At 43.5% G+C, this 15,706-nt stretch overlaps 1 protein-coding gene across 1 annotated transcript in view; it reads right to left on the reverse strand.

The window, feature by feature from the left end:
- LOC130291417 (flavin reductase (NADPH)-like) overlaps positions 1 to 15,706 on the reverse strand; it is a 45,056-nt gene that overhangs the window by 26,380 nt on the left and 2,970 nt on the right. Inside the window, exon 2 of the mRNA XM_056540133.1 lies at positions 9,168 to 9,329. Within this exon, the coding sequence (XP_056396108.1) occupies positions 9,168 to 9,329 (162 nt within the window). The remainder of the gene's footprint in view (positions 1 to 9,167; positions 9,330 to 15,706) is intronic.

Genomic DNA, 15,706 nt, shown 5'->3' on the forward strand with positions numbered 1-15,706 from the left:
GTGTACTTCCTATTATACTCCCATCATGGGACAGACTCTGCCTATGATGGGAGTTCTTGTCCAGGGGCTGAGGGGCAGATCGCAGTAGGTCATTCTCCAGATTGCAGATCTGCAGCGGGTCTCTGGAGAATGCAGGGCTGCCATCAGAAATTTTGGGGCCCCTTACACAGCTCAAGACCTGCCCCCCCCCTGTGGCCCACCCCGACCTTGCCCATGTCCATGACTCCGTCCCCTAGACATAAATTAATAGATTAATGCTATATTTAAATAGTTTAGACATTTACGAACGAGGCGATACCACATATGTATATGTTTACATAATTTTATTTGAAAAAGGGGAAAAGGGGAGTGATTCAAATTTTATTAGGGAAAGGGCTTATTCACATTAATTACCTTTTTTTCTTTTACACATTTTTTTCACAATTATTTTATCCCTATAGGAAGCAATGTTATTGGCGCTCCATTAGTGCAGCCCGCCATGGTTTTCTGCACTAAAGGAGCGCCGATTGGACGGCAAGGAGGCAGTTAAGTTGATTGCGGCATCTAAACCAAAAGTAAAAGGTATCCCGGCAGCTAAGCGGAGCTGATCGGGACAATCGCAGTGAAACCGCAATGTCCCGATCAGCTAAGAGGACGGCGGGAGGACCCTTACCTGCCTCCTCACCATCCAATCAGTTGTCTGATGCTCCCAGCCAGCCATGCAGGGTGGAACAGCAGAGCACCGATATCACTGATCAATGCTATGCTATGGCATTGCATTGATCAGTATATGCAATCAGAAGATTGCATGTTGTAGCCCCCTATGGAGACTAAAAAAGATAAATAAAAAATTGTGTTTAAAAAAAAAAAGTTTATAAAAGTGAATAAACTTTTTCCATAATAAAGTGTAAATCATCCCACTTTTCCCATTTTTAAATAAAATAATGTAATAAAAAATAAAAATAATCATATGTGGTACCGAGTCCAAAAATGTAAAATAAAAAAAACCTACATAAATTGCGTATCCTTGTAACCGTATGGACTTACAGAATAAATATAAGGTATAATTTTTACCAAAAAGTGCACTGCGTAGAAACGGAAGCCCCCAAAACTTACGAAATGGCGTTTTTTAAAATGTATTTCACCCCACAATAATTTTTTTTTTCGCTGCAGATTATGTTATAAAATAAGTTATGTCATTACAAAATACAATTGGTGACGCAAAAACAAGCCCTTATATGGGTCTTTAAGTGCAAAATTGAAAGAATTATGATTTTTAGAAATGGGAGGTGGATAAAAACGAAAGTGCAAAAACGAAATTAAGGTGAAAATGGGCTGAGGGGTTTAAAGGTAAGTGTTTCATATAGTTTGGGTAGGCCCCTCTGTTAATAGTTGCCCCATAATGGGTTTCAACTATTAACAGAGGGGCCTACCCAAACTACATGGGTGCAACTATTAACAGAGGGGCCTACCCAAACTACATGGGTGCAACTATTAACAGAGGGGCCTACCCAAACTACATGGGTGCAACTATTAACAAAGGGGCCTACCCAAACTACATGGGTGCAACTATTAACAGAGGGGCCTACCCAAACTATATGGGGGCTCCATATAGTTTGGGTAGGCCCCTCTGTTAATAGTTGCCCCCTTATAGTTGTTGTAGGCCCGGGGCCCTCTCAAAAGGGGCCTAGAACAATTATGGGGGAAACTATTTGCAAAGAGGGCCTACAACAACTATGTGGGCACAACTTGCCCCTATATAGTTTGTTGTGGGCCCCTCGCTGCTAATTGTTACCCCCCATATAGTTGTAGGCCTCAGCACTTGCCCTCAGCTGCAATAGAGTTTTGCCCCGGGCCCCCCGCCCCAAGTCCTATTATATATAAAACATGTTTATGGTAACCTCCATTCCTCAGGGAAGGCTCCAGCTCCTCCTCCTTTCATGTTGCAGACGCCGCTCTCCTCCTTGGTAGCCAGACTGCCCAGAACACTGCTCCTCCCCTTCAGACTATACTAAATATCGCCTTCCCAATAATAGTGCAGTTGATAACATTTAAGCTTTTAACTGGACTGAGGTGGTCGGTCACAGCTATTTATTACTATAACATTTTAACAACGATTTAAATGTAAACTGCTTAGCAGTAACATATTAACATAAAACTCCGGCTCGACCTACTGCTTCTCGCTGAATCAGTATGCCAGTCGCCGGGTCCCCGACGGGCATATGTGCCTTCAGCTTCCCTGATCGTAGGTCATGTTCCACCGCCAGCTGTGACTTGAAGAGAAAAACCAATAACATCAGAAGGGAAACACAAGAGAAAAAGAGTACAGCAAAATACCAACTAAACAGTGCACAGAGAAATAAAGTGCCATAGCAACAACCACAAATACTGGAAAACACACACATAATATATATAATTTTTTTATTGCGATATATTAACGTAAATATATATATAATTTTTTTTTTTTTATAGAAACAGGGGTAACAAAAGCAGGGGCGGACCAACAAAGAAACATCCTGCAGAGTAGAAACAGGTACGAAAAGAACAGAAAACAAGGGCGGGAGGGCAGGACAAGATTCTCCCACGCTGGTGAGTGATCAAAGAGGGGGAGGGGAGTGCAGAGGCATGGGCTATATAACCCAATAGGCGTGCTCTAAAGTCCCCTCCCAAGGAAAGGATGTTAACCCCTAGTGGTCTGGCCGTTAACCCCTTCTCCCAAATCCAGGTCCTGGCAGTCAGAGTCACCTAGCCCTAAGCAGGCCGGTGACTAGCAGCAGCAGGGCAACTCTCCTGTGCGCCGTCACAGCGCTACTAGTGTCAGGGGCCAGGCTGGCTCACTGTAGCAAAACACGGTGGACCTGCTTGCGTGAGGCACGTTTATCACGCAAGTAGTACCTCCCGCCAGCAAGTAGTACCTCCCGTGACAGTGCCCTCCCCCCATTTCTAGAGCACTTGGGACTGCAGGATGTGTGGGGACTGTCTCATCCGTATGACCGGGGCTTTACCTATTTCTCCAATGCCCATGGCTTGTGGTCTTGAATTGAATACTTCTTTGTTAGTTTGGAACAGCTCTCGGATCATACCCCGCTGACCTTGCAATTTTACCTGACATTTACCGACTGACATCCTCTAGCGGTTCCCTTCTTTGCTGGTGAAGGATGAAGCGTTTGTGGATCAGCTCAGGGCATTGTGACTGGAATTCACGGTGCATAACAATTCTCATCGGTCTGATCCAATACTGTACTGGGAAGCTGGGAAGGCAGTGCTCAGGGGATGATGGATGGCCCACATGGCAACTCTGAAACGTACCTCTCACCCAGTTTAACGCGGCTAGTGCCTGCTTAAGGGATGCATATTGCCTCTTTCTTCCCTCCCCCACAGAGGCACATAGTGACGAGTGGAAGGCTGCTAGGGCCCAATTTGAACTTTGGTTTGACAGGAGAGAGTGCCTTCGTCACACTCAGTTTGAGGTCGATCTCTTTAGATACGGGAATAAGGCAGATCGCCTTATGGCCCGCCTGGTGAAAGGAAAATGTCCACTGTCTTACATAACGACATTGAAAGATTCCTCAGAAGTTTTCTAAACTAACACAAACTTAATAAACAAAATCTTGGCAAACTTTTATACTAGCCTTTAAAAGGATTCTCCCTCTGACCTTTCTTCAGGGGTTGGATCTTTCCTCACTGACGGATGAACAGAAGACATCCTCAATGCCCCGGTGATGGAGGAGGAGATCCAATATGTCATTAAAAAGCTACACAATGGTAAAGCACCCGGCCCTGATGGATATTCTGGGGAGTTCTATAAATCCCTACTGCCCTAAATATCTCCAATACTTGTAAACGTATTTCATAAATTGATGACATCGGGTTTGGTATCAAAAGAGGCCTTCTTGGCGTATATTAAAGTACTACCGAAACCGGGAAAGGATTCTGGGGACCCGCGTTCATATTGCCCTATCCTTAACCAGGATGTCAAGATACTGTCTAAAATTTTAGCTGACCATTTGTCTCGCTTAATGCCAACTTTGATCGGGACCCACCAAGTGGGATTTATCAGAAATCAAACGGCAACTATGAACACAAGAACGGTCTTAGAGTTGTTGGACCGGTCTGCCTTACTGGCCTCGGACGCCAAGAAGGCTTTTGACAACATCCGCTGGGAATGGTTGGGGCTGGTGCTGGGTCGCATGGGCCTACAAGGCTCTTTTCTTAACTACTTGGCAGGTGCCTACAGGGCACCTATGGCTAGAATTTATGTACCAGGCATTCTCGCGATGCCCTTTTTCTTAAAGGGACTAGATAGGGTTGCCCTCTTTTGCCCCTCCTCTTTGACCTGGCGCTTGAACCCTTGGCCAGATCTCTGCTGACCTCAGATGTTTACTCAGGCATAAAGGTGGGGGAGAAGGAGGTGAAACTTACTATGTTCGCAGATGACGTCTTGCTTTTTAATAATACGCCAGGATCATTGCTACAGGGCATCCTGGACCATTTGCAGTACTTTGGGGGATTTTCGGGATATAAGATTAATATGGTAAAATCCTCCTGATGATGCAGTGTCATGTCAACATGCTTGGACATCTAAGGCGCCACGTTCACACAGCAGTTATTCTGCACAGAATTCTGCATGATTTTTCCGCCGGGAATTCCGCCTAAATTTATTGCCCATTCACTTTAATGGGATTCTGCAAAGTCATTCACACAGCAAAATTTTTTGCTGTGATATGTTTCATGCAAAAATCCAGTTTTCCGGAAAAAATAATTTTATATATATATATATATATATATATATATATTCAAAAACAATGCAGCACTACTTCACCATTAGATGTCCGGTGCCAGCGCCCTGACTCGATCAAAGTCCATGTAATAGAAAACAATGGCGCAGCACTCGAAAATTGCAAAAAAGTGTAAAAAATTTTATTCCTTCATGTCAAAATTCAAAGCGACGTTTCAGCTCCTCAATGGAGCTTTTTTCAAGCATGGTGATACAATGAACTATGGGGTTTCTTATACCCCGTGCAATCAATACATTCATCAAACAATTAATAGTGCAAATATCGTATATAATTCGTGAACAATACATAAATACAGTGAGTACAAAGTTATAAGAGTACATAAGTACATAAAAAAGTGCATAATACCCGTTTTATGGGAAGTTAAAAACAATGAGGCTTGAAACTGTACTGCTCCATATTAACAAGCAATTAAATATACAGCTGTATAACATACATAATTACAATATGCATAGAAAAAACAGGATAGATAGCTCACCCGCTCTGTGTTTGAAGATGGCGCCGTTAGCTTGTATACAAATGCACTGCGCCTGCGTGCAATACAGTATTCTAGGGCTTCCGGGACCTGTGATGTGTCATGTGATCAGACATCACATGATCGCTCCTCTGAGCCCAGCGATCACAGTGTAACGCCGGCCACGACACTCACATGGTCTAGGTTACCATAGTAACTAAATAAACAGTGTGGGAGATATAGAGCTACAAACCTATTGGCTGCAAGGCCCCTGGATATATCGCTATGTCTCCAGAGGCATCTTGCTGCACAGTATGTGTGCACACTGTTAACTGTGTGAATGCTGGACTAAATAAAGAATATGTGTTGTGTAAAAAAAGGAAAAGGTGTTGTGTGAAATGCTGATTGTGACCAAAACTAATTTACTGTGTACTCTATACTTAAACCACTCTGTGATAAAAATAATTTCTTAGGGACAAAAGATTTTTTATATAGTGAAAAAAATATAAAAAATCTTTTGTCCCTAAGAAATTATTTTTATCACAGAGTGGTTTAAGTATAGAGTACACAGTAAATTAGTTTTGGTCACAATCAGCATTTCACACAACACCTTTTCCTTTTTTACACAACACATATTCTTTATTTAGTCCAGCATTCACACAGTTAACAGTGTGCACACATACTGTGCAGCAAGATGCCTCTGGAGACATAGCGATATATCCAGGGGCCTTGCAGCCAATAGGTTTGTAGCTCTATATCTCCCACACTGTTTATTTAGTTACTATGGTAACCTAGACCATGTGAGTGTCGTGGCCGGCGTTACACTGTGATCGCTGGGCTCAGAGGAGCGATCATGTGATGTCTGATCACATGACACATCACAGGTCCCGGAAGCCCTAGAATACTGTATTGCACGCAGGCGCAGTGCATTTGTATACAAGCTAACGGCGCCATCTTCAAACACAGAGCGGGTGAGCTATCTATCCTGTTTTTTCTATGCATATTGTAATTATGTATGTTATACAGCTGTATATTTAATTGCTTGTTAATATGGAGCAGTACAGTTTCAAGCCTCATTGTTTTTAACTTCCCATAAAACGGGTATTATGCACTTTTTTATGTACTTATGTACTCTTATAACTTTGTACTCACTGTATTTATGTATTGTTCACGAATTATATACGATATTTGCACTATTAATTGTTTGATGAATGTATTGATTGCACGGGGTATAAGAAACCCCATAGTTCATTGTATCACCATGCTTGAAAAAAGCTCCATTGAGGAGCTGAAACGTCGCTTTGAATTTTGACATGAAGGAATAAAAAATTTTTTACACTTTTTTGCAATTTTCGAGTGCTGCGCCATTGTTTTCTATATATATATATATATATATATATATATATTTTTTTTTTTTTTTAATTTATTTTATTTATTATAAGTTTGGTCATATATTTTGCAGGACTTTGGCTGCGTAATACTATTGAGAGTCAATGGGGAATTGAGGCGGAAATAGTGCGGTATGCATGTGGAATTCGTGCAGAATTAGCCTTAAAAAAAAAAAAAAGCCACTTTTTTAACTGTGCTGCAAAATTATGCAGAAAGTATCCGTAAAATCTGCATCAATTCCGCAAATGCTGGACAGATGCGGAATTGAACCCAAAATGAATGCGGACGCAGAATTGATGCTGACATACGGAATTTCTGCCATGTGAATGCGGCCTTTAAGTGTGGAACACATGCTAAAAGACGGTCACCATGCTTCGAAGCTTTTTCAATACTCAGGCCATCGATAGACCTGATACCCATGCACAAGAAAACGTAGAATTGTGGTGTTTAAAAACACAGGTGGTCCTGAATATAACCCCCCTGTGTGCAGCAGAACTACCTGGATAGGAGAATAAAGGCAACTGCACACCGTCATGGTCATGATGCACTGCTTCCAGACCCACTGACTGCCAGCCGCAGAGTCCCTGACCACTTTCCCACTTGATCTTCGTGTTCTTAAAGGGGTACTCCGGAGGAAAACTTTTATTATTATTATTTTTTTAAATCAACTGGTGCCAGAAAGTTAAACAGATTTGGATATTACTTCTATTAAAAAATATTAATCCTTCCAGTACTTATTAGCTGCTGAATACCACAGAGGAAATGGTTTTCTTTTTGGAACACAGTGCTCTCTGCTGACACCTCTGTCCATTTTAGGAAATGTCCAGAGCAGCATATGTTTGCTATGGGGATTTTCTCCTACTCTGGACAGTTTTTAAAATGGACAGAGATGTCAGCAGAGAGCACTGTGCTCGTGATGTCAGCAGAGAGCTCTGTGTTCCAATAAGAAAAGAATTTCCTCTGTAGTATTCAGCAGCTAATAAGTACTGGAAGGATTAAAGGGGTACTCCTGTGGAAAACTTTTTTTTTTTTTAAATCAACTGGTTCCAGAAAGTTAAACAGATTTGTAAATTACTTCTATTAAAAAATCTTAATCCTTCCAGTACTTTTTAGGGGCTGTATACTACAGAAGAAAGGCTTTTCTTTTTGGATTTCTCTGATGTCCCGACCACAGTGCTCTCTGCTGACCTCTGCTGTCCATTTTAGGAACTGTCCAGAGCAGGAGAAAATCATATGAGTAAACATATGCTGCTCTGGACAGTTCCTAAAATGGACAGCAGAGGTCAGCAGAGAGCACTGTGGTTGTGACATCAGAGAAATCCAAAAAGTAAAGCATTTCCTCTGTAGTATACAGCCCCTAAAAAGTACTGGAAGGATTAAGATTTTTTTTATAGAAGTAATTTACAAATCTGTTTAACTTTCTGGAACCAGTTGATTTAAAGGGGTTATCCAGGAAAAACTTTATATATATATATATATATATATATATATATATATATATATATATATCTCAACTGGCTCCAGAAAGTTGAACAGATTTGTAAATTACTTCTATTAAAAAAATCTTAATCCTTTCAGTACTTATGAGCTTCTGAAGTTAAGGTTGTTCTTTTCTGTCTAAGAGCTCTCTGATGACACGAGTCTCGGGAAACGCCCAGTTTAGAAGAGGTTTGCTATGGGGATTTGCTTCTAAACTGGGTGGTTCCCGAGACAGGTGTCATCAGAGAGCACTTAGACAGAAAAGAACAACCTTAACTTCAGAAGCTCATAAGTACTGAAAGGATTAAGATTTTTTAATAGAAATCATTTACAAATCTGTTTAACTTTCTGGAGCCAGTTGATATATATATATATATATATAAAAAAAAAAGTTTTTCCTGGATAACCCCTTTAAAAAAAATAAAAAAATAAATGGTTTTCCACCGGAGTACCCCTTTAAGGAGCAATCTATGGTGGTCCTGTCATAGTGGGTGATCTGTAAAACAACCATTTGCCTCGCTATATGATGCAAAAGTATTTGAGATTAGTGGAAGGATTTAGTCACGGCAGTATAAACCTGGCTTTACAGTTCCCAAAATGTCATTACCACTTATCTTCCTACATAAGGTCTATGGAAAGAGAGCGGACGATAACAGCGACAGAATGAGAGAAGGTAAACACTGAAGAGACTGCAGTGCGGGGCTGAAGAGGCGGGGTGCCAGCAGTATGACCCCCACCGATCTAATATTGATGGCCTATCCTGAGGAAATATAATCAACTACTGAATAGAATCGTTATTATTCATATAATCTGATGCTGTATAATACAAAACAGATCTGAGCACAAATCTATTCATGTTATTATTAAAATGAGTAGTAACAGATACTATAATACACTAGAGCAGTGGTCTCCAACCTGCGGACCTCCAGATGTTGCAAAACTACAACTCCCAGCATGCCCGGACAGCCGTTGGCTGTCCGGGCATGCTGGGAGTTGTAGTTTTGCAACATCTGGAGGTCCGCAGGTTGGAGACCACTGCACTAGAGTCTAGTATACAGAATGTACATTACCGAGGTCATTGTTGGTTCCCAGGACAATAATAACAGCGTCCTGACCCTCCACGGCCTTCGAGACGTCTTCCTTATTTAGGACATTACCCTCAATGACCCGTGAAGGCTTCTTGTTAGCGGGAAAGTTAGCGGGGTCCAATGCCAGTACAGTCACATTGTACCCTGCAGATGAGACAAGAATTAAATAATGATAATCTTAGTACATAGAGAAGTGTTTCCCAAGCAGTGTGCGCGAACGGCTGTCCGGGCATGCTGGGAGTTGTAGTTTTGCAACAGCTGGAGGCACCCTAGTTGGGAAACACTGACATAGAGCAATATGACATCTTGCCCTGGAAAAGCTTAAAAGGGGTACTCCACTGCTCAGCGTTTGGAACAAACTGTTCCTAACGCTGGAGCCGGCAGCTCGTGACGTCATAGCCCCGCCCCCTCAATGCAAGTCTATGGGAGGGGACGTGATGGCTGTCACGCCCCCTCCCATAGACTTTCACTGAGGGGGTCAGGTGTGACGTCATGAGGGGGGAGGGACTATGACGTCACGAGCTCTCGGAATACGACCAAAAAATTCAGCTTTGAAATTCTGTTGCAGATTACTGTTGTTTTCAATAGGATTCTGCTGCACTGGGCACATGGCAGATATTCCACTCAGGGGGGGGTTCTGCCAGTGCCCACTGACTGCCCACTTTTTGGGTGGAAATTCCGCAAAAAATCTGCTGTGTGAACATACCCTAAGGCCACATTCACACGCCAGAATTTCTGCACTGAGATTTTGCATGAATTTATAGCTATTCTACTTCAATGGGATTCCGCTGTCCCACACATTAATATTTCTGCTGAAGAATTTCCACAGCAGAAATTCCATTGAAGTGAATTGGCTATGAATTCATGCAGAATTTCCATGCGGAATTCAGTGCAGAAATTCTTCCGTGTGAAGGCCGGTTGCACACAGCAGAATTTCTGCACTGAATTCTGTATGAATTTATGGCCAATACATTTCAATGGGATTCCTGCAGCAGAAATTCTGATGTGTGAATGGAACAGCAGAATCCCACTGAAGTGTATTGGTTATAAATGCAGAATTTTCATGCAGAATTCAGTGCAGAATTTCTGCCGTGTGAAACCGGCCTAATTCACTTAATAAAATACTGCAGCAGAAATTCTACTGTGTGAATGGGACAGCAGAATCCCATTGTATTGGTTATATATTCTTGCAGAATTCAGTGCAAAAATTCTGCCATGTGAACCCAGCCTAAGGCCACAATCACACAGCAGAATGTCTGCACTGAATTCTGCATGAATTTATAGCCAATTCACTTCAATGGGATTCCTGCAGCAGAAATTCTGCTGTGTGAATGGAACAGCAGAATCCCACTCAAGTATATTGGCTATAAATTCATGCAGAATTTTCATGCAGAATTCGGTGCAGAAATTCTGCGGTGTGAATGCAGCCATAGGCCGCTTTCTCACGGTTTTCTCCAGAATTTCGCAGTTTTTTAACATTTGCAGTATCTGTGTGGAATTTGTGTGGTAACGTATGCAGAATTTTCACACAATTCCACAGTTCAATAAAAAGATAGACTTTATTTAATTAAATAAATTTCGTGCAGATTCTGTGATGAATCTGCATGCATTCCGCACAAATTCGGCAGAAATCTTCAATGACTTCAATGGGATTCCGCAGCTTAAGTCTGTAAAAATATATGACCAGACAGAAATTCTGCCGTGTGAAGGACATTGCAGAATCCCATTAAAGTTAATGGACAATATATTTAGGTGGAATTCTGTGTGGAATTTCTGTTGTCTGAACGCGGCCTAAGGGTATGTTCACACAGGCGGGTTACCAGCGGATTTTTCTACAATTGACTTCAATAGGTCAGCAGAAAATCTGCAATAGAGGCAGAATTGCAGATTTTCCTTCAGACCCAATCCGCTGCAGATTTTACACAGCAGATACACAGCGGAAAATCCGCACAACTCCGCCTGTGTGAACATACCACACGGGCAGATACACAGCGTATTTTACACTGCAGATCCGCCGACGATTGACTCCTACACTGTGCCTCAGAGGTGGATGCTCGGTGCGGCAATACGCTGCTACGAGCAGACACACTGCTGCGATGTGCGAGTCGCCATGCACATGCGCAGTGTACTCGCACACATCATGAAATCTCCCCCTGCTCCCTGAGCTAGGACGAGAGCAGCCGCGATGTGTGCGAGTATACTGCGCATGTGGTGACTTGCACATCGCAGTGTGTAGTGGTGGATTGCTCGCTCCGAGTAGGCACATCTAAGGCACACTGTAGGCAGGGCCGTTTGAAGGAATTTGGGGGCCCCAAGCAAAATGGACATGGAGGCCCCCCCCCTTGATATTCACGCACATCACGCTCTAGGGCCGGCATCAGGACGTAGCAACGCCGGCCCTTGAATTCTGGGAGCGCAATGTGAGCGAACGTCGATACGAGGCCCCCACATTAGGTGCAGCAGAGTTCACCCCACATTAGGTGCAGCATAGTTTCCCCCACATTAGGTGCAGCAGAATTCCCCCCACATTAGGCTAGCAGTGTGTCCCCCCCCCCCCACATTAGGTTGCCAGTGTTCCCCCACATTAGGCTGGCAGTATTCCCCCACATTAGGCTGGCAGTGTTCCCCCACATTAGGCTGGCAGTGTTCCCCCACATTAGGCTGGCAGTGTTCCCCACATTAGGCTGGCAGTGTTCCCCCACATTAGGCTGGCAGTATTCCCCCACATTAGGCTGGCAGTGTTCCCCCACATTAGGCTGGCAGTGTTCCCCCATATTAGGCTGGCAGTGTTCCCCACATTAGGCTGGCAGTGTCCCCCCACATTAGACTGGCAGTGTCCCTCCACATTAGGCTGGCAGTGTTCCCCCCACATTAGGCTGGCAGTGTTCCCTCACATTAGGCTGGCAGTGTTCCCCCCACATTAGGCTGGCAGTGTTCCCTCACATTAGGCTGGCAGTGTTCCCCACAGACATACAGCCTCCAGCCATATACAGTGTATGGCTGGAGGCTGTATGCCTGTGTACTGCCCCACTTCAGTGCTCCGACCACCACTCCAGCCATAGCATTAGTTCCCGGGACCGGAGAAGCGGTGGTCGGAACACCGAAGATGACGTCCCGCTGGTCACCAAGCTGGCCTGCAAGCGTCTTCCTCCTCCTTGATGCTCCGGTCTTCTGCGCCTCCGTTGCTATGGGCGCACGCACGGGATATCAGTGACGTCCCGGCGTGCGCTATTTCCCGGCAGCCCCTGTGTTTTTAAACTTAACGCGGGGCCGCAGAGAGTTAACGGGGCATCCCTGTGTCCCAAAAACATCTTTTGGGACACAGGGATGTCCTTAATAGTGATGGGGGGAATTGCCCCGTCGCTACAGGACAGGCAAGCACCGACTCTGCTCGGGGCCCCAAGCAATTGCTTGGCTTGACTGTCCTGTAGCGCCGGGCCTGACTGTAGGGGTCAATCGCCGAGGATCCACAGCATAAAATACTCTGTGGATCCGCCCGTGTGAACGTACCATTAGAGTATGTTCACACGTGTGTATTTTCTGCTGCAGATTTGCTTCTGCAGATTTTGCTGATCATTGGCTTCAATGGGTAGCAAAATCTACTAAAGCAGATCTGCAGCAGAAAATACACACGTGTGAAAAGTCCTATATGTAATCAAGGAGGAGCAGGGAGGTGAAGGCGAGGGAGGAGGCATGCCAGCACGTGACACTTGAGCAGCACTGCCCCACCTCCTTAAGTGCCACAGCCTGGCCCAAGTAATTGCTTGCACTCACCTCCCCGCCCCTCCTAGACTAACATACGGGGCTTTGTATGTCAGTCAAGGAGGGGCTAGAGGTGAGGGCAAGTGAGGATACGAAAACACTGAACAAACCAACACTTAATACTTAATAGCTGTAACAATTCAGTAGTAAAATCATAGTAAGAACATAAAGAGTGTTTGATACTGCTTGGAGTGAGTGTTGTACTTTATGATCTTGATGCATTTTGATTACTTCATGCCAGTAGTTCTCAACCTGGGGTACAAGTACCCCCAGGGGTACTTAGCAGTTCTCCAGGGGGTACTTGAAAGAAAAATAGTAATGGCAGCCACAGCCACTGGTTACTGGTCTGGACCACTTTGAAAGAAATGGTAGGCTGATGTCACGTAGGAGGAATGCAAAGGGGAAGCACGGGCACTGGACTACTGTGGGCAGTAACTACCATCAGCTTTGGTGCTCCACTACCCCTGCAGACCGGGGACCTACTGCTATGAGCCATAACAATAGGTCCCCAGACCAGAGGAGCAACAAAGCGGGACAGTATGGTGGCCTACAACTACATATGGGGCAGTTTGGGGGCCTACAGCTATATATGGGGGCACAGAGGGGGCCTAACAACTTTATGGGGATGAAAACAGGTACTATCATTGTGTGTGACAATAAACATGGGGAGTTTGTAAATAGGTGGGTATTGTACTGCAGAAAGAAGCCTAAAATGTTTGGCTCATTCTGTGGAGAAGTCTTGTATGGGAGAAATCTTAGTGGCGGTCTAGGCCAGATAGTGAAGAAAAGAAAACAACTCAGGTTAGAGATGACGTCACCTGTAAATCGGGGGACTGGGGAGATAGGGAGAGGAACAGGGGGCCTGTTATAGAGGAAAGTAAAGCATATGAATTATATTATCATCATTACAAAATGCCTCTAATATGGGGGTACAATTTTTCGGGAATGGGCTGTCAAGGGGTACTCAGGCAAAATAAGTTTGAGAACCACTGCTTTATGCTTTATTGGCACTTTTTTCATATGTTGTACAGCATCAAAATTTATTTTATGTTAACGCTCAGTTTTATGCTGACCGACCTATTTATCTGTACATGATAAATAAATTGCAATGTATACCTCCCCCCCCCCCCCGAATACAGAATAACAGTAAATAACTACATTCTTGTATACAGCAACTGTAACTATTAAAAATAAAGCATTCAATGAAACAGACAAAAACACAGTGTGAACCCACCCATAGGCAAGTGTAACTCTAAAGGTACAGAACTCCCTAAAGTGTGAATGAGGCCTAATGCTTCTTGCAAAGGAGACGGGCAGTCAGTTCTGGGATCATCCGCAGGTAACAGAATGGTAAAGAGCTCATATAACCTGCAGTTTCCACTCTTCCTAAAGAAGCATTATGGTTTGATGCTGGACAAGAAATAGGTGCGCACCCACTGGAACCGTCTAAGGAACAATGCGGCTGTATGTGACTCATACAAATGGAAGGATGAAGCAAGGGTGGTGTAGAGTAAGTCACCATTCACATCTGTGTCAGAGGCTCCATATGGGGGCAGAAAACAACTTTTAGGCTAGGTTCACACTACTGAAATCCCACCTTCAATTCCACTTAGACAGAAACTCTACTTACTGAAATGTACATGCGAGTCAATGGGTTTTCCGTGCAGCCATTCACACTTCGGAATTTTTGAAGCGGAATTTGTGAGCGGAATTTCCGCTTTCAAATTTCCACCTGAAGAATGGTGGTGCTCTTTCTTCAGGTGGATTTTTGCAGCAGAATCCCATTGACTTCTATGGGGCTCTCATTTGAAGGCGGATTTTTACCCAACGCGGAATGGAGGTCGATTGACTGAAAATAGGCTTTGGAGGCGGAAATTACTCTACCAAACTTTTGCAAGCAGACAGGCGGAATGTCAGTAGTGTGAACCCAGCCTTAGGGTCTATTCACACGGTAGAAGTTCAACTTGCGGAATTCTGCCTCAAATTAAAGCCCATAGACTTCTATGGGATTTTTCACACTTCTGAATTCCGGTGTCATCCTGTATCGTCACTGTACAGCACAGTGTAGCCAGTGATATCCCACCTATTCAAGTACAGACTTTGTTGTACAGTTAAACTTAATTTTGTTTTAGCTATCGCTCAGATACCGTTTAGATTAGACAGACAGTATTAGTTTGATATGAGCTTATCATGAATAAAGTCCAATTGATAGGGCGGAAAGAACTTGTTCCGCTAAATAGTTCACTAACCACATTACAGTTTTAATTTGTTTTATTTTCTTGATTTAGGTAACATTATATGTCAGTATTAATGTAATCTGAACATAATAAAACCTTCTAATAAAGACTTCCAATAATACTAAAGTATTGATTTACTCTTGTGTGAAATCCATTCCTCTCTCAGCTGGTTAAAACTTTGTATTTGGGCTTAAAGGGTCACTCTCATTAAAACAAATTTTTGCTATTGCCCTCTTTATGGTAAATAAAAAATATTTCTAATATACTTTGGTTAAAAAAAAATCTATGTTTTATTTGTGCTTAAAAAAGCTCAAGAGCACATTTTCCCCCCATCTTATTCACAGACTTAGGACCAAAGTCCAAACACAGGAAGTGCCGCCTGGAGTGCTGAGGGGGTGTGTCCAACCAACAGCATATGGCAGATAGGTGTGAGAGGAGCTGTGATTGGATGAGGCTGGGTCCCTGCAGGGTCTCCCCTTGTTCTCCTGTTGGTTTAATAAATGTGTGTATGTTCCTTTAATG

The sequence above is a fragment of the Hyla sarda genome, chromosome 9 (genome assembly GCF_029499605.1).
Source record: "Hyla sarda isolate aHylSar1 chromosome 9, aHylSar1.hap1, whole genome shotgun sequence".
NCBI lineage: Eukaryota > Metazoa > Chordata > Amphibia > Anura > Hylidae > Hyla > Hyla sarda.